Source organism: Scyliorhinus torazame, chromosome 2 (genome assembly GCF_047496885.1).
Source record: "Scyliorhinus torazame isolate Kashiwa2021f chromosome 2, sScyTor2.1, whole genome shotgun sequence".
NCBI classification, from domain to species: Eukaryota; Metazoa; Chordata; class Chondrichthyes; order Carcharhiniformes; family Scyliorhinidae; genus Scyliorhinus; species Scyliorhinus torazame.
The window spans coordinates 82,358,258-82,378,066 of NC_092708.1; the positions used below are offsets into that span (position 1 = coordinate 82,358,258).

General features: G+C 49.9%; 1 protein-coding gene across 1 annotated transcript in view; it reads right to left on the reverse strand.

Annotated features, from left to right (window-relative positions):
• parp9 (poly(ADP-ribose) polymerase family member 9) overlaps nt 1-19,809 on the reverse strand; it is a 148,800-nt gene that overhangs the window by 79,945 nt on the left and 49,046 nt on the right. The window contains exons 4-5 of the mRNA XM_072473177.1: nt 18,140-18,170; nt 16,455-16,544 (exon numbers count right to left, since the gene is read on the reverse strand). Of these exons, the coding sequence (XP_072329278.1) occupies nt 16,455-16,544; nt 18,140-18,170 (121 nt within the window). The remainder of the gene's footprint in view (nt 1-16,454; nt 16,545-18,139; nt 18,171-19,809) is intronic.

A 19,809-nucleotide genomic window follows, 5' to 3' on the forward strand; every position in this document is an offset into this window, starting at 1 on the left:
TAGCTCCGCCCTGACAGGCGGGGTATAAGAACCGGTGCCATCCCAGCAGCCCTCATTTCTGTACCGAAGCTGCTGGGGAACAGTTCTAGTCTATTAAAGCCTTCAGTTATGTTACTACCTCGTCTTTGATTGTAATTGATCGTGCATTAATTTAATAGACTACACTTAAGCTGAAAGGATGGGTCTCCGAATCAAGCCGGAGTGTCTACAACTCAGCCCCCACGCGGAGAACTCGGCGGTGATATTTAAGCACTGGCTGGCGTGCTTTAAAGGCTACCTCGAGACGGCCAGAGGCATCCCCTCAGGAGAACAGAAACTGCATCTCCTGCACTCAAGGGTAAGCCCTGGGATCTACACCCTCATCAAGGAGGTGGAGGACTTCGATATCTGCCCTGTAAACCAGGTCTACGTGCGTCACCAGCTTGCAACTAGACGGCAAAGCTCCGGAGAATCGTTAGCGGAGTTCTACCGTGCGCTACTGGTGCTGGGCGGAAACTGGCTGCCTGCAAGTTTTGGGGAGCAAGCACACGGAACTCCTAATCCGGGATGTCTTCATAGCAGGCATGAGCTCCTCAGAGATCCGAAAAAGACAGCCTGGGACTTAGAGAGGCACGGGCCCGGGCAGGGTACATGGATGTTGCCTCCAGAAACGCGCAGTCCAATGTGCCAGACCGCGCGGCGGCCCCCTGGGCTGCGTGGCATCCCGCAGTGGCAGCCCCACAGACCTTCCCCGTGTTCCCGCCGGCCTGCGCTGTAAGATGGCCCGCTAACTCCGTCGGGCCCCGCTGTTTCTTCTGCGGGCAGGCTAAGCACCCCCGCCAGCGCTGCCCGGCCCCCACCTCCACCTGCAAAGGGTGCGGCAAGAAGGGCCATTTTGTGGGGGTCTGCCAGGCACGAGCCGTGGCCGCGGTCTCCAGCGACTCCGGACCGATGCGGCAACCTTCCCTTCGGGCCCCAGGCGGCCAGCACTCACCGCCACCCCCCTATCCTAGGGCCACGTGCGACCCACGGGCGTGGCCATCTTGCCCCTCGGACACCACGCTGGAAGGATGGGCGGCGCCATTTTGTCCATCCCCGCCGCCATTTAGCCATCCCCGACCACCATGTGCGACCCATGGGAGATGCCATCTTGGAAGGGGCCCCAGGCCCCCAGCACGGCCGTCTACACGCTGCCCGATCAAAACCCGCAACTACTTCATCTGGCCTCGGTGACTCTGGGCCAAAATCGACTTCGAACACTCGCAACAGCAACGGTCTTCATCAACGGCCACGAGACGTCTTGCCTGATCAACTCTGGGAGCACGGAAAGCTTTATACACCCCGACACGGTAAGGCGCTGTTCACTTGTTACCCACCTTGTAAACCAAAGAATCTCCCTGGCCTCCGGGTCACACTCGGTGGAGATGAAGGAGTTCTGCCGAGCAAACCTCACTGTCCAAGGCAGGAAATTCAACAAGCTCCGCCTTTATGTCCTGCCGCACCTCTGAGCGGCTACACTCCTGGGGTTGGACTTCCAATGTAACTTGCAAAGCCTGGCCTTCAAATTCGGTGGCCCTATACCCCCCCTTACTGTCTGCGGCCTCGCGACCCATAAGGTCGACCCACCTTCCCTGTTTGCGAACCTCACCCCGGATTGCAAACCCGTCGCCACCAGGAGCAGACGGTACAGTGCCCAGGACCGGACCTTCATCAGGTCAGAGGTCCAAAGGCTACTGAGAGAAGGGGTCAGTAAAGCTAACAACAGTCCCTGGAGAGCTCAAGTAGTGGTGGTAAAGACCGGGGAGAAACATAGGATGGCCATTGACTACAGTCAGACCATCAACAGGTTTACGCAGCTGGATGCATACAGTCTCCCGCGCATATCCGACCTGGTAAACAGGATCGCGCAATAGGTCTTCTCCACGGTGGATCTCAAGTCCGCCTACCATCAGCTACCCCTCCGTACTAGTGACCGCAAATACACTGCCTTCGAAGCAGATGGGCGGCTCTATCAATTTTTAAAGGTTCCCTTTGGTGTCTCTAATGGGGTCTCGGTCTTCCAACGCGAGATGGACCGAATGGTTGACCGGTACGGTTTACGCGCAACGTTCCTGTATCTTGATAACGTCACCATCTGCGGCCATGACCAGCAGGACCACGACACCAACCTCCGGAAATTTCTCCAGACTGCGAAAATCCTTAACTTAACGTATAATAAGGATAAATGCGTATTTAGCACCGACCGCCTAGCCATCCTCGGCTATGTGGTGGAAATGGAGTTATAGGCCCCGACCCTGAACGCATGCGCCCCCTTATGGAATTCCCCCTCCCTCACTGCTCCAAGGCCCTGAAGCGCTGCCTCGGGTTTTTCAGTTATTACGCCCAGTGGGTCCCTAACTACGCAGACAAAGCTCGGCCCCTAATCCAGACAACAACCTTCCCCCTGTCGACGGAGGCCCACCAGGCCTTCAGCCGCATCAAAGCAGACATTGCAAAGGCCACGATGCGCGCCATCAACGATTCCCTCCCCTTTCAGGTCGAGAGCGATGCGTCCGACGTAGCTCTGGTGGCCACCTCAATCAAGCGGGCAGACCCGTGGCCTTCTTCTCCCGTACCCTCCATGCTTCCGGAATTCGTCATTCCTCGGTCGAAAAGAGGCACAAACCATAGTAGAAGCTGTGAGACATTGGAGGCATTACCTGACCGGCAGGAGATTCACTCTCCTCACGAACCAATGGTCGGTTGCTTTCATGTTCGATAATGCACAGCGGGGCAAGATAAAAAACGACAAGATCTTGCGGTGGAGGATAGAACTCTCCACCTACAACTACGAGATCTTGTACCGTCCTGGGAAGCTAAACAAGCCTCCTGATGCCCTGTCCCGCGGCACATGTGCCACTGCACAAGTGGACCGCCTCCGAGCCCTCCACGAGGACATCTGCCACCCGCGGGTCACTCGTTTTTTCCGCTTCATTAAGACCTGACAACCTGCCCTACTCCATCGAGGAGGTCAGGACAGTCACCAGGGACTGCCAAATCTGCGCGGAGTGCAAACCGCACTTCTACCGGCCAGAGAGGGCGCACCTGATAAAGGCTTCCCGTCCTTTTGAACGCCTCAGCATGGACTTCAAAGGCCCCCTCCCCTCCACCGACTGCATCACGTATTTCCTGAACGTGATTGACGAGTACTCCCGGGTCCCATTCACTATCCCCTGCCCAGACATGACCGCAACCACCGTCATCAAGGCCCTCCAGGGTATCTTTACACTGTTCGGTTTCCCCGCGTACATACACAGTGATAGGGGGTCCTCCTTTATGAGCGACGAACTGCGTCAATTCCTGCTCAACAGGGGCATTGCCTCAAGCAGGACGACCAGTTACAACCCCCGGGGAAATGGGAAGGTAGAGAGGGAGAACGGAACGATCTGGCCCTACGATTCAGGAATCTCCCAGTCTCCCGCTGGCAAGAAGTCCTCCACGCCATCCGGTCTCTGCTCTGTACAACTACCAACCAGACACCTCATGAACGTCTACTTGTCTTCCCCAGGAAGTCCTCCTCTGGGACCTCGCTCCCAACCTGGCTAGCGACACCCGGACCCATCCTGCTTTGGAAGCACGTGCGGGCGCACAAGTTGGACCCGTTGGTCGAGAGGGTCCACCCGCTGCACGCTAACCCCATAAATCGCCACCTCTGGACCAGCGCCACCCTGGTTTTTAAAACCTTGGACATGACGTCCGCAAACCCTGCCAAAATCCGCAAAGCTTTGGACATGTCCAAAACATATGTCCTCCACCTGTCTTCCACCCCAAAGAATCTGCTCATCCGGGCCACTGTCATGTGAGCCCGGTGCACAACCTTAAATTGTCAGGCTGAGCCTGGCACATGTTGCGGACGTGTTGACTCCACTCAACGCATCTGCCCATAAACCATCCTCTAACTCACCTCCCAGCTCCTTCTCCCACATACGCTTCAGCTCATCGGTCTGCGTCTCCTCCGATCCCATAAGCTCCTTATAGATGTCCGAGACGCTCCCTCCCCTATCCACCCTCTGGAAATTACCCTATCCTGAATCCCCCTCAGCAGTAGGATCGGGAAGGTTGCCATCTGTTTACGAAGGAAGTCCCGCACCTGCAGATATCTGAATTTGTTTCCTCTCGCCAGCCCAAACTTTTCCTCCAGCGCCCCCATACTCGGAAAGCGACCCTCTATGAACACATCCCCCATCCTCTCAATCCCCGCTCTCCGCCATACCCGGAAACCCCCATCCATACTCCCCGGGGCAAACCGATGCTTATCACAAATTGGGGCCCAGACCAATGCTCCCACTGCTCCCACATGCCGCCTCCACTGGCCCCAAACTCTCAGGGCCGCCACCATCACGGGGCTGGTGGAGTACCGTGCCGGCGGGAGTGGCAGAGGGGCAGTTACCAACGCCCCCAGACTGGTGCCCTTACAAGAAGCCGCTTCCAGACGCAGCCACCGACACCTCCCCCACCACCCACTTCCTGATCATGGCTATGTTAGCCGCCCAGTAATAGTTGCTAAAATTTGGCAGCGCCAGCCCTCCCTCTCCCCGGCTCCGCTCGAGCATTACCTTCCTTACCCGTGGGATCTTGCCCGCCCGTGATCACCCTGTTTCACCGTGTGTCACCCACGCTTAAAAAAGAACCGCGGATTAAAAATGGGGAGACATTTAAATACAAATAGCAACCTCAGGAGGACCTTCATTTTCACCGTTTGTACCCTCCCGGCCAGCAACAACGGGAGCGCATCCGATCTCCGGAAATCATCCTTCATTTGGTCCACTAGCCGGGCCAGATTCAATTTATGCAGCCGGTCCCATTCCCGCGCCACTTGGATGCCCAAGTATTTAAAACTACCCCCTACTGACGTAAACAACAGCTCCCCCAGTCGCCCCTCCTGTCCCCTCACCTGAACCATAAACATCTCACTCTTATCCATGTGTAGCTTATACCCCGAAAACCAGCCGAATTCCCCTAAAATCGTCACGATTTCCTCCATCCACCCTACTGGGTCCGAAACGTATAGCAGATAATCCGCACAGAGTGAAACCCTGTGCTCCACCCCCACCCACCCCCCAGACCAGTCCCCTCCAGCCCTTTGAAGCTCTCAGAGCAATTGCCAACGGCTATATAGCCAGCGCAAACAACAGTGGGAAGAGGGGGCATCCCTGTCTCGTCCGCCGGTGCAGTCTAAAATAGTCCGAAGTTGATCTGTTCGTCCGCACACTTGCCACAGGAACCTAGAGTAACCTGACCCAGTCAATAAAGCCCCACCCGAATCAGAACCGTTCCAGTACCTCCCACAGATAATCCCATTCTACCCGATCAAAAGCCTTTTCTGCATCCGTTGCGATCCATCTCCCTACCTTCTGGGGGCATCATGATCACATTTACCAGCCTTCTTACATTGGCCACCAACTGCCTACCCTTAACAAACCCCGTCTGGTCCTCCCCAATAACGTCCGGAACACAGTCCTCAATCCTGGAGGACAAGATTTTGGCCAGCAACTTGGCATCCACATTCAGCAGGGAGATCGGCCTGTAGGACCCACACAGCTCCGGGTTCTTGTCCCACTTAAGAATCAGTGAAATCATTGCCTGGAACATCGTCGGACGCAGCACCCCTCTTTCCCTTGCCTCATTGAACATCCTCAACAACACTGGCCTCAGTATTCCCGAGAACCTTTTATAAAACTCCACTGGGTATCCGTCCGGACCCGGGGCCTTACCCACCTGCATGGCCTTCAAGCCCTCCACTACCACTTCCAGCCCAATTGGGGCCCTCAGCCCTTCTACTCGCTCTCCATCCACCGTTGGGAAATTCAGCCCCTCCAAAAAGCGCCTCATCCCCTCCAACCCCGTAGGGGGTTCCGACCTGTACAGCCTGCTGTACAAATCTCTAAACACCTTATTCCCCCCCGACCGAATCACCAACCAGGTCCCCCTCACCGTCCTTTACTTTCCCTATCTCCCTAGCTGTCTCCCTCTTGTGCAAGCATTCTGCTGGCCTTCTCCCCATGTTCATAGATCGCCCCCCTCACCTTTCTCAGCTGCTCCACCGCCCTCCCTGTGGTCAGCAAGCTAAATTCCGCCTGCAGCCTCCGCCGTTCCCTCAGGAGCCCTCCTTTGCCTTTGAGATATTTTCTGATCTCTTCTTCCCATACGGGGCACTGTCCTACTCTACTGGTCGCTGCGACCTTGAATCCTTGGCGGTTCAGAAGGCATTCCATTGCCTTCATTGCCATTTTTCTCTCTATCTCTGGTGTCTACCGAATTTGGAACAGGGAGTGATAAAGTTGTGATGTAAACATGGGTGCGGCTTACTCTAATTTCCGGCCTACAAAACTCCCGACAGTTTTACGCAACAAAATCTCTCAGGTTTACCTTATATCCCTGTTAGTACGCATGCAATAACACACTTTTGTTTAGCACAGGGCTAAATCGCTGGCTTTGAAAGCAGACCAAGGCAGGCCAGCAGCACGGCTCAATTCCCGTAACAGCCTCCCCGAACAGGCGCCGGAATGTGGCAACTAGGGGCTTTTCACAGTAACTTCATTGAAGCCTACTTCTGACAATAAGCAATTTTCATTCATTTCATTTCCGAATCTTGGAGGTTTGATCAGTATTGTTCTTACACTTGTGGTTTTTCTGTTTCCAATTGGATTCCAATTCAAATTTGGGTTCTCTCGGAGTGACTAGGCCACTTCTAGGTCGAATCCCGTCAGATGTCGCCAGTAAATGTTGCTCTCTTTATTTGGTTCCAAGTATGGCGGTCAATATGGTCACCTTCCTTAATCCTAATTACGTTTGCTTTAGAGTCGGTAGGTATCTTTCGATACCGACACAAAGTTCAAACCCGAATACTGATCAAAGAGCCGATACACCAGTTAGTTAGTTTGAATAGTCAATACTATTTATTTACACACACAGCAATATCTACTCATGCACAAAATACTACAGACTAAACTATCGCTAATGCTGAAGCCTATACTCCTATACTTAGCTTCGGGTGCCCACTCAGTCAGAGGTACAATGGCAATTGTTCGGATCGGAGGCTGCTGGGGTCGAAGCGGTAAAGGAGAACGGCTAACGTCGTCCGTCTGGTAGCGAGCATTGACCTTGGACTCACTTGCTTCTGGGGTAGCTGGTGGACGGTTCTCTCCGCTTTGAGAGCCAAGTCCAATAGAGCGATTCTCTCTCGGGGCCTTCTTCTTATACCCGAAGGGGCTTCACACGCTTTTGGGCGAGCCTCCAACTTGGCCCCAATCAATTGGGCCGTATCTTGATGACTCGTATTGATGTTGACCAATAAAGGGGTGGGTGCCGTGATGGCTGGGCGGGTCCTATGTGGCCGTTGGCCTGGCTTTGTTTGCGCTTTCAGTTTGGGGAACTGGCGCCGCGAGGTCTGGAGCTAGATTGGTTCCTTGAGTATCTTTCCTTTGTTCCCGGAGATGGGCCATCAATATGCTAATAGACCTACAGTTTCAGTCTCGTCTGGGAGCTGCGGTCCCAATACATGTTCATAGAACATTACCGCACAGTACAGGCCCTTCGGCCCTCGATGTTGCGCCGACCTGTGAAACCACTCTAAAGCCCATCTACACTATTCCCTTATCATCCATATGTCTATCCAATGACCATTTGAATGCCCTTAGTGTTGGCGAGTCCACTACTGTTGCTGGCAGGGCATTCCACACCCTTACTACTCTCTGAGTAAAGAACCTACCTCTGACATTTGTCTTATATCTATCTCCCCTCAATTTAAAGCTATGTCCCCTTGTACTAGACTTCACCATCTGAGGAAAAAGGCTCTCACTGTCCACCCTATCCAATCCTCTGATCATCTTGTATGCCTCAATTAAGTCACCTCTTAACCTTCTTCTCTCTAACGAAAACAGCCTCAAGTCCCTCAGCCTTTCCTCATAAGATCTTCCCTCCATACCAGGCAACATTCTGGTAAATCTCCTCTGCACCCTTTCCAATGCTTCCACATCCTTCCTATAATGCGGCGACCAGAATTGCACACAATACTCCAAATGCAGCCGCACCAGAGTTTTGTGCAGCTGCAACATGACCTCATGGCTCCGAAACTCAATCCCTCTACCAATAAAAACTAACACACCGTACGCCTTCTTAACAACCCTCTCAACCTGGGTGGCAATTTTCAGGGATCTATGTACATGGACACCGAGATCTCTCTGCTCATTCACACTGCCAAGAATCTTACCATTAGCCCAGTACTCTGTCTTCCTGTTATTCCTTCCAAAATGAATCACCTCACACTTTTCTGCATTAAACTCCATTTGCCACCCCTCAGCCCAGCGCTGCAGCTTATCTATGTCCCTCTGTAACTTGTAACATCCTTCCGCACTGTCCACAACTCCACCGACTTTAGTGTCATCTGCAAATTTACTCACCTATCCTTCTACGCCCTCCTCCAGGTCATTTATAAAAATGACAAACAGTGGCCTCAAAACAGATCCTTGTGGTACATCACTAGTAACTGGACTCCAGTCTGAACATTTCCCATCAACCACCACCCTTTGTCTTCTGCCAGCTAGCCAATTTCTGATCCAAACTGCTAAATCTCCCTGAATCCCATGCCTACGTATTTTCTGCAGTAGCCTACCGTGGGGAACCTTATCAAACGCTTTACTGAAATCCATATACCCAACATCAACTGCTTTACCCTCATCCACCTGTTTGGTCACCTTCTCAAAGAACTCAATAAGGTTTGTGAGGCACAACCTACCCTTCACAAAGCTGTGTTGACTATCTCTAATCAAATTATTCCTTTCCAGATGATTATACATCCTATCTCTCATAAACCTTTCCAAGATTTTGCCCACAACAGAAGTAAGGCTCACTGGTCTATAGTTACATGCTCTCTGCCTGCTTGCTTTCTTAGCATTGCCCATAGTTCCCTGCAGTCTTTGCAAATATCCATTTTGTATTCTGGAAGTGGCCATCCCAGATGGCTACACCTTCATGTCCTCCTTCACATACCCCCCTTTCATGGGCATTTCCACCCTCAGGCCCCGGCCCTTCGCAGTGCCAACCTGGCATATGGGCACTCTAGCAGTGCCAACTGGCACCCACCATGGCACGGCCAGGGTGCCTTGTCCCAGGGAAGTGCCAGAGTACTGCCCTGCCCTGTCCTTGACCATCCGGGGCTCAATGGCCTCCGAGAACCCCGGAGTGGCAACCATGCCTCCGCTTGTGGAGCCCAATACGAATCTGAGCCCGGGTGAAGCCTCGCTGGTTCAGCCAGCGACCCCCAGATGTTGAAGAATGTGACCTCAAGTAAGCCCTGCATATTTAAATTAGCCTAATGGCTCATTGAAGTGTGATTATTTGAATCACACCCAGCAAGGTCGTGATCCAGGCGCCACAACTCAGGTGACTCACGCGAGGTTTCACACTTGGCGGGAATCCCGATTTCGGTCTCTCGTGATGAACCCGGTGTGCCCAGATTGGCGCTGGATGCAATACAGTGGTAGAATTGCACCCCTCTTTTATACCTTCTCTAGTATGATTACATCCTTCCTGTACTTGGTGACCAGAGTTGTATATTCAGAGTTCTAACAAGTGTTTTATGCAGCTCCAGCATAACCTTTTTGCTCTTATATTCTATGCCATGATAAAAAATGAAAATATCCCAAACCTTCTTAACCACCTTATCTACCTGTTCTGCTGCCCTCAGGGATCTTTCTATCCTCTACGCTTCTCAGATTCCTACTATTTGTTGTATATTCCCCTGCTTTGTTTGTTCAGCACAAATGCATCACCTCACATTTCTCTGGATTGAATGCTATTTAACACTTCTCTGCCCACCTGATTAGTCCATTTATATTTTCCTGCAGTCTACAGCTTTCTTCCTCATAATCAACCAAAATGCCAATTTTGTACCATCTGCAAATATTTTAATTATGCCCTCAACACATACCTTTACGCCATTGATATATACTATGGAAAGCAAGGGCTCTAGTGGAATCCCAGCAGAAACAGTCTCCCAGTCATAAAATCACACTTGCCCCTCAGTGACATGGAGCATTAGTTTTCCAAACCGGTGCATTAGTTTTCACATGTACACTGACAACACATCTAGTCCTAGCCCATCATTACCTCTCTTCATTCCTCTGCTGTTACTAAGTTATCCAACTGCTTTTCCAGTATCCAGTGCTGAATGAGCAGCGACTTACTCAAATTAAATTTTGGAAATGATTGTGTCTTCAGTCTCAGTAACAAAGACTGTTCCCTCGCTACCAACACCATTACTCTCCCTGGCAACCAGCTGAAGCTAAATGAGACTATTCGCAATGTTGGGCCCAGGTTTTAACTCAGAGTTGGAGACACTGTGCCTGATCGAAAAAGATACCAGGATTGAGAGCAGGAATACCCACTCCATTTCCAACGAACCAATTTTTGTCGGTAGGAGGAAAGTGGCAAGATGTGATTCACAAATGGGGGAAACCTGTCTGAACTCAATGCTGAGTTCAAACTGACCCCCTTTTTGCTGCAGCGAGATCGGTTTCCTGCAATGTGTCACATACAAATTTGAATGCTTATCAAAGATAGATAAAATTCCTGGAACTGTCAAGCTGTCAAATTACTTCAAAACTTTACCCGTTAAATTTTGAGAAAATAATCCCTTAATTGAAAAGAATCAGTGTTTTCAGTTTCAATAGCTGTTTGTTGATATAACTCTAAGGATCTGCATTATAGTATAATTACTGCTTTCACAGCCTAATATTATCACTGCGAGAGGCTGTAAGTTCACAGTTCGACAGCTCCAAGAGGTTATTAAGGGGTTAGCTGTCTAATAATGAATACAAATCCTTGTGTTTATCAGGGATTAAATAATTGAAGGGATTTAAATGTATTTAATGTTGTTTTTATCAATGATGTGGAGATGCCGGCGTTGGACCGAGGTGAGCACAGTACGAAGTCTTACAACACCAGGTTAAAGTCCAACAGTTTTGTTTCAATGTCACTAGCTTTCGGAGCGCTGCTCCTTCCTCAGGTGAATCTGAGGAAGGAGCAGCGCTCCGAAAGCTAGTTTTTATCAATGGGAGTGATTTTTTAATATTGCGCAATCTGTAGTCGATGTAATTTTGTCTGCCAATGGTGGGTACGGAGACCATGATTCAGCAACTGCATTGCTCCCGGTGTGGATTCAGGCCTGCTGGTTGAACAGCGGAAGAGAGCAAAACTGCGATTCACGCTGGACGTGAACCATTTTGCAAATCAACCGGCCTGCTCCCAATGGTGAGTTCCAGATTCCGCCCAAAAATGGTGAGAATATCACGAATGCTAATTTGGATTCATTTCAATCTCAATCCCCTTAATCCAAAAACACCATCAAACCTTTTTAGACACTAAAGGGCAATTTTAGCATGGCTAATCCACCTAAACTGTACATCTTTGGGCTGTGGGAGGAAACCGGAGCACCTGGAGGAAACCCACACAGACACGGGGAGAAGCTGCAAACTCCATACAGCAGTAACGCAGGGTCAGAATCAAACCCGGACCCTTGATGCTCTGAGGGAGCAATGCGAGCCACTGGGCCATTGAGGCTGCCCCCACTGTGCTTGTGGTTACCAAGGTAGGCAGACACCATAGAAGGCAGCAAAGACAACACAGGCTGGAGGTGGCACCACATGTGCAGGGAGCCGCCGCACACACTGAAGACCCAGCGGTCCATCAGGCTGAGGATGGAATCAGAAGAGAAGACCAGCGATGGTCTAAGGTGTACAGGCAATATTGGTCCTTCCATGAGCTGATGGACAGCATATGCATCTCAATAGAAGACTGCATCTCAATAGAGAGACAGTGCAGCACCTGTGCCACATCCTCACGGACATGGCACCACGTGGAGGAGGAGGACACCCATTCCCGATGACCATGAAGGTCACTGCTGCCCTAAACGTCTATGTCACTGGTCATTCCAGGACTCAGGCACGGATCTGTATGGCACATCATAATCTTCAGCTCACAGGTGCATCCGCGAGGTGATGGATGCTCTGGATGCCCGGGCATCAGACTATATCACTTTCGACCTGGACCAGCTCCACCAAGTTGCCCAGGCTGCAGGTTTTGCCCCGATCACTGGGATGCCCGATGGAGTTGCCCTGCAAGCATTGGTTGCTTTAGCACAGTGGGCTAAACAGCTGACTTGTAATGCAAAACAAGGCCAGCAGCGCAGGTTCATTTCCCGTACCAACCTCCCCATACAGGCGCTGAAATGTGGCGACTAGGGGCTTTTCACAGTAACTTCATTGAAGCCTACTTGTGACAATAAGCAATTATTAAGCACTGGGGCATCAGGGAGTGTCCTATATTAACAGGAATGAATTCCACTCTCCAAATGTTCAGATCATGTGCGACCACCGCCTCAGGAGCATGTACCTGTGTGCCAGCGACCCTGAGAGCATGCATGATAACTACATCCTGGAGCACTCGGAGATCCTCGGTGTCTTAGAGGACTACGCAGGACGACGGGTTGGCTTGTGGGCTAAGGGTTACCCACTGAGGACATGGCCGATGATGCCAGTGTGGAGGCCTGAGACCTGATACAATGGGACCCATGCACCCACCCACGCTGTCACTGAGCTGTGCATTGGACTGCTCATGATGAGGTTCCGATGTATGACCGCTCTGGCGGTGGCCTGCACTACATCCCCAGAGGGTCTTCTGCTTTGTGGTGGTCTGCTGTGCCCTCTGCATTCTGTCACAGCAGCGGGGCGACATGCTAGAGGAGGAGGAGGCGGAGGGACATATGGCCTCATCAGTGAAGGAGGAGGAGGTAGTCCAGGAGGGGCTGGAGGATGACCCCACGGAGAAGCTGAAGGACGGAGAAGCTGAAGGATGGAGGGCAAACTGCGATGATTGGAGGGGAACAAAGTGGGTGGGGGTGCAACAAGGCCCACTGTGCAGATTAACATGACAGAGGCTTCACATGTATCAGATGTGACATATTTTAACAGCGAACATTTTACTGTGACAGATTTCCAATCCCCCTAGCTACAGACAGTGACCTCACCAGTGCCCACTCAGTGACCTTTCATGGTCGAGTGCAATGTCGAGGTGCGTCCCCTGGATGCACATCAGAGGTGGAGGTAGCCTGCACTTTATTTGCCCTGTAGCCTTTGATGCTCTTGGCAGACATCCTCTGGAGGGCCTGGAGCCATAGGCCCCAGACGACTTACTGGTGTGATTGGCATTGCCATGCCACTCTCGGACTGGGACATGATTGCCCTCAGCCATGGTCGTCCCAGATTGAGCTATGATTTGGACACCACCACTCCAGGCACAGACATCATGGTCAAGTTTTCCATTGCAGTCGTCACCCAGGTACTGTTGGCCTCGGTGCCATGCATTGTCAGCTTCCTCTCCTGTGCCTGAAGCCTTTGGGACTCCTCCAATCAGTCTTACAGTCACTGGAATGTCGCGGACACACCCTCCCGAATCTCACAGCTCTTGTCCTTTCATCTGCATCAGCTCAGGGAGAACCTTGACCAGAGGCTCGGCATCTGGCTGGGATCCAGCGGTGTCCTGGGATCCAGCAGACCTCCAACTGCTGTCTCCCTTGGATGTTCCTGCCTCCACCTGATGTGCATCAGGAGCTGTGTAGTGCTCACCAGATTGAACCCCCAAAGCCTGTCGATAATGGGCTAGTCAGTTGGCTTGTAATGCAGAACAAGACCAGCAGCGCGGGTTCAATTTGCATACCAGCATCCCCGAAGAGGCGCCAGAATGTGGCGACTAGGGACTTTTCACAGTTACTTCATTGAAGCCTATTTGCGACAATAAGCGATTATTATTATTATTATTAATGTCGCCCACCGAGGTGAGTCTCTCGTCGCTGGTGGAAGATGCGGGTGATGGCTGCGATGCATTGCCGATGTTCTCTTCGGAGTTCTCCTCCGAAGTATTCTCTTGGGTGATGGGGAAGATATGACTCCGGATGGCCCAACTTCATCAGATAGCGATCCATGGACATGTGATTAGTGAGAGGGAAGGATCATTTTGGCAGACATGAACAACTCACTTGAGACAGTTCATCTGGATGGACAGTGGATCCGCACCTCTCTGGTGCAGGCCAACCTCACTGTCTGTGACTGATCTTTCCTCAGGCAACCCCACGATCTCCAAGGCCTGTTCCCCATAGGGAGTAAGGACTCAAATCTCTGGAATTCCTCCCCCCCCCATCTTGGCCCTTTCCCACTTATTATGGGCTATCTTGGGGAGGGTGATATTGTGGATATTTATGGGCAGATGTTGTTGACAGAGCAGGCTTTGTTGGAAGTAAAGGGGAAATGGAAGGGTGAACTCGCGTTGGTTTTTGAGTGAGGTGTGGAGTGAGGCTCCGCACAGAGTCAACTTCACCTCCTCATGTGCAAGGTTAAGTTTGATCCAGTTCAAGGTGTTGCACAGGGCGCACCTGACCAGGGCACATAAGAGTGGGTTCTTCGCGAGGTGGAGGATAGGTGTGACAGGTGCTAGGAAGGGCGAGCAACCCGTACATACATATTTTGGTCTTTCCGCGAGCTTGTAAACTTCTGGGTCCCCTTTTTTGAAACTATGTCGGGGTTCTTGGGTATTCAGTTGTAGCAGTGCATGCTGGAGGCCATTTTTGGAGTATCGGGCTCACCAGTGCAGCAGACAGCGATGAAGGTGGATGTCCTGGTCTTTGCCTCCTTAATATCCCGGAGGCGAGTTCTGCTTGGGTGGAGGGCCTTAGTGGCGCTTCAGGCCTCGGCCTGGCTGGGGGGGCTCATGATTTTTGTGTCACAAGAAGGTCAAGTGTACCATGAGGGAGTCGGTGGAAGGGTTCTACTCCAGGTGGCAGCCTTTTATCTCCTTTTTCAGGAGACTGGTTACCGTCAGCTGTTGGGGGGGGGGGGTACCTTTTTGTTACATTTTTGCTTTCTTTATGACCAGCTGAAGGGCAGGGATGATGAAGGGGCGTTCAGGTGGGTGTAGATTATATTGAGGTTTTCTGTATTGTTGTTACTTTGTTATAATGAAAATCTTTTCTGAATAAAAATATTTTTAAAAAGATGATGGGCTAGCTTCATCTGCAGGGACAAAGAGAGGACATTGTGACCTGAATGCTTGATGGATCAGGGCAGTCTTATCGTGAATCCCGCCCCCGCCGTTGCCGAATTCTCCGGCACCGGAGATTCGGCGGGGGCGGGAATCGCGCCGCGCCGGTTGGCGGCCCCCCCCCCACGATTCTCCGACCTGGATGGGCCGAAGTCCCGCTGCTAGAATGCCTGTACCGCCAATGTAGATTAAACCACCTCTCTTACCGGCGGGACAAGGTGGCGCGGGCGGGCTCCGGGGTCCTGGGGCTGGGGGGGGGGGGGCGCGGGGCGATCTGGCCCCGGGGGGTGCCCCCACGGTTGCCTGGCCCGCGATCGGGCCTGTGCCGTGGGGGCACTCTTTTCCTTCCGCCTTCGCCACGGTCTCCACCATGACGGAGGTGGAAGAGACTCCCTCCACAGCGCATGAGCGGGGATGCCGTGAGCGGCCGCAAACGCTCCCGCGCATGCGCCGCCCTGCAACGTCATTTCCGCGCCAGCTGGCGGGGCCGAAACCAGTCCGGCGCGGACTTAGCCCCTCAAGGTTAGGGCTGGGCCCCCCAAGATGCAGAGGATTCCGCACCTTTGGGGCAGCGCGATGCCCGACTGATTTGCGCCGTTTTTGGCACCGGTCGGCGGACATCGCGCCGATACCGGAGAAGTTCGCCCCAGATGTGAGGAAGGTGCGAGGAGTCAGCCAGTGGATTGAGGAGGGGTTTGGGAATTTTAGGGGTGGCTGGCAAGGAGGGAGATGGTAACTTACTCTTGCAGCTCATTGAGGTCGTTCGTCCTCTTCCTACATTGGACAGCGGTCCTCCTGGTCATGCTGCCCACACTGATAGCAGCTGCCACTGCCTCCCAGGCAGCATTGCAGACCCTGGTTTTCCAACTCCTTCAGGGGAACAAGCTGCCCCGCCTCTCACCCACAGCATCCAGAAGCCTTGTCAGGTCAGCAATGCCAAAGAGAGGAGCAGGTCTGCGTGCTGCCACGCTTGTGTGTTGACGGGGAGTGAGTGGTGACGGAGCGCTTAGAAGCATCTTCCCTTTATTAACGGTGAGCTGCTGAGGCGCGAGTCAGGCAAATCAGACGGCAAAAGAGCCAGGCATGTTGAGGTTCCTGTGAGGGCTCATTTGTGGCCGTTGAATACAGGCCGCGATCTCAGCAATGCAGCCGACGTGAAACTCCCCGTCAAACGTGCGCAAAACTGGAGCACTGCCCAATATATATCATTGAACAATTTCCTGTGAAACATAAAAAGTGTTTTTTTTTAAATCAAGGAAAATCGTTCTTTTATCAATGTGGTGAGACAATACTGTTTCTTTGTATTCTGATACTTGATCATTGACCTGAAATAGTAACTCTACCTTCCTCTCTCTGCTTGAACTCCTGAGTTTCTATCATTTCAGTTTTGTCTTCCTTTAAAATCTCCTTGTCTTGCTCAAATGTCTCTTGTTCTTTTTGGTCACATCACATAAAGGCATGTAGAAAAACAGTAGAAATAATAGGAGTTATTAAATATCAAACTCTGCAGATTTAATAGCAAATAAAGCAACAAAGAGAGAGTTTAATAGTCGTGATATGCAGAGAAAATTAGAAAGATCCAGCAACTAGTTTACAACTGGTTTCTAAAGAGATGTAACAATTTGCCAATAATAATTACTAATAAACAGACAAATAGAATTCCCCTTGTTTTACATAGTTCTGTCGTTTTTTTGGATCATCTTCTGCCTAAAGTGGCTTTATCCTTTATAAGATCACAACAAATGGATTTCTGTTGCTAGCTGACCTAGATTTTAATTTAGTAGAACTTAGTTTGCCTGCTTAACTAAACCATTTAAAAAGGCTTTAGAATGGATTATTCGGTCGCGACAACCACAACATCGCCATGGACAGGATGCTGACCGTGTAAAGGACCACTGACTTGGATAGGAATTACCGGTTGCCAGGCGGGCGCGGCCAAAGAATCCCGCCCTTTAGCAACAAATGTATTCTGCAGTCGGCGAACAAGGTCAAGTCATCATTTCATACGAAACATTATCTAAAAAGGCATTTTGTGATTTGAACACCTGCTGCCAAACTATGCAACATTTTCACACACTAACTGCTAGGAATGTAAATTAGCAATTGACCAGCAACAAATGATTACTGGGAAATATCCCAAATACTCTGTCATTGAAGAATAAGTAATTAATCCGGCATTTTAAAGAGTTGGATTCTATTTATTTCTGTTGATCTACTGACATACTATCTGAATTTTAAACATACTAGGAATGCCTAAGGGGAATCAGCTGCATTATTACGCCAAGATCCCAATCAAAACAAAACTGTCCGTGATTCGTCTTATGCTAAACCTAATGATCAAGGTCCTTGACTCCCCTTTTTTGTTTTTTCTTATTCGGTTCTCCTGGCTTGTCCCAACACAACCCCTCTCCTTCCTCACATGGCCACTGTCTTTTGTTGTTCAGTTTTGCTCCCACTAAGCACTGACCTTTGTCCTCCTATTAAGACATTCTTCTGTTCTACCTGTTGGTGAGAAGGGTTGAGGTTGTTTCCCATTTCGTCTGGGCTAGCCATCCATTTGAAGTCCTGAAGTCTGCAATGTACTATTAAGTATATATTTTGTTCTTTTGCTCCTTTAGTTAATGAATTACTGTGTTATTGTTTTATTTTATTCCATAAACCTTAGTATTATTTGATATTTCAGTGTTTGAGTTATTACCTGATGGTTATATCGTTGTCAAATTAAAACAGCTTGAAGGGTTAATTTGGGATCAGTGCAACTAAATTAAATTGAGTCTAAATTTATGAAAAACCCCTACTCCCTATTTTAAACATGCGCTATTAATGCAACCAGAAAAATACAATCTTAGAGATAGAAGCATTTTTAATTCATAGCGCTTACCAATATAGTTCTCTAATCTTTTAGATATTTCCAATTCTGAAATTAAGCATATTACTCAATTTTGCCAAAATGTCTTGGAATTGTAAAAATTACTTTCAGAGCTAAAAAGACTTGCTAAATACCATCATGATACGAGGAAACACTTACCAATGTTGTGCTCATCTTCAATCTCAGTAGTCTATCAATTAAAATAATAATGAGAAAAATTTTGAATAATAAACCCAGTTTTAAAGTAAAATAATTGTAAAAGAAAGATACTTACACTAGACAACAACATTATACATTCCACAAATTTAAGTCTTGAGAAAGAGGGAGTTACCTTAAAAGACTTTGAGGTAATTCTCCCCTTGGGGCAGGACATCTACTCACCTCATCTCAATCCACTTTCCAGAGATGGGGATCATTATGTTTGCATGCTATATTCCCAATAGGATTCATGTTGTCAAGAGACAGCCCACCAGTGTCAAGGCAATGCTACAATGAGTTTGTTGCTGCGCCAGGAGAGGAAGGCTAGTCATTAATGATCCAACAATATGTCCCACTGAAGATTTGAAAACAGGGCCTTCAGCAGGTAAACATTGGGGGCAGAAAAGAAAGACAATAGATAATTACAAGGCCCTCCCCATCCATGGGATACCCCTAGAGTCGCTACTGCCAATCCCATGGACCTACCGCCACCTTTTTACCATGGGGTCTTCATGAAGTGCAGGTACCAAAAGTTGATGGGAGGGAAACCCAGAGACCCAGGCTCCACCCTGTCCCCGTAGCCATTTGTGTGCAGCAGATTGGAAAGTAGCAGTCAGCTGCAGTTATGACAGGGTGAAATGGTGGTTGGCTTCACTGCCCACATCTTCTGCCCAATTTTGGTGGCAAAGAATTCCCTCCATTTTGTCTTGATTTCACTGCAGTGAATATGTAAGCGCATTTTTGCTGTTCTGGAGGAACATGGGAATATCATTGGTCAGGCTAGTGTAGCCAACCTTCTCTTTCTCCACTATGTATGTATATATTAACATATATATATGCACGCCAGGTTGCTGGGAATTTGTTGTATCTGGATGTAGATGTTTGGTCAGTGTTGGGTGGACATGTAATGCCCATATTATCAGATAAATCTGTATGAAGTCTCAGTATCTTGACAAACAGAGGGTGCTTCTAAGTATATAATCAAATAAATATTGCCTCCCCCATTCATTGCATGTACATCAGGCAACTGGAGTCTATGTCAAGATAACTACAAAATAGTTCCAATTTTTTTTAAACAGCTGAATTTCAAAATATTTTAATTTTGATACACCTATTCTCAATAGACTGTAGTTCTGACCACTGATTACTATTTCCTAATTTATTTCCATAATTCCTCTATGATGTGGTGGGAATGCCTGAGGTCCCAGCATTGATCCCCACTCCCATTGGGTGCTGATTGGACTCCAGAGCTACTGGCTATTCAGTTAGCTAGCAACTCTCTAAGGCAGGACTTCCTCCCAAGAAAGGGCGGGGGTTGGGAAGAGAGTCTCAGCTTAAAGCAATTAACGTTACTCCCAGCGTTAACTTATTGTAGGGCAGTCGATGAAATAATGGGCAGGCTGTGCCTGATCCTTTAGCTGGAGGAGGGTCAGCTCAATGTCCTTAATTATGGATTTAAGCAACTATGCCTACAACTAATGTTAGGATTCCCCTCTTCCTTAAATAGTGAGTGATAGAAACCTACTTTAAGGGTAGAAATGATTTAGTGACATTATACTATTAAAAATCATATATTAGGGGCGTTTGCCAGACGGCAGGTGGTGGAATTCCCACAGCTACTGCCACACACA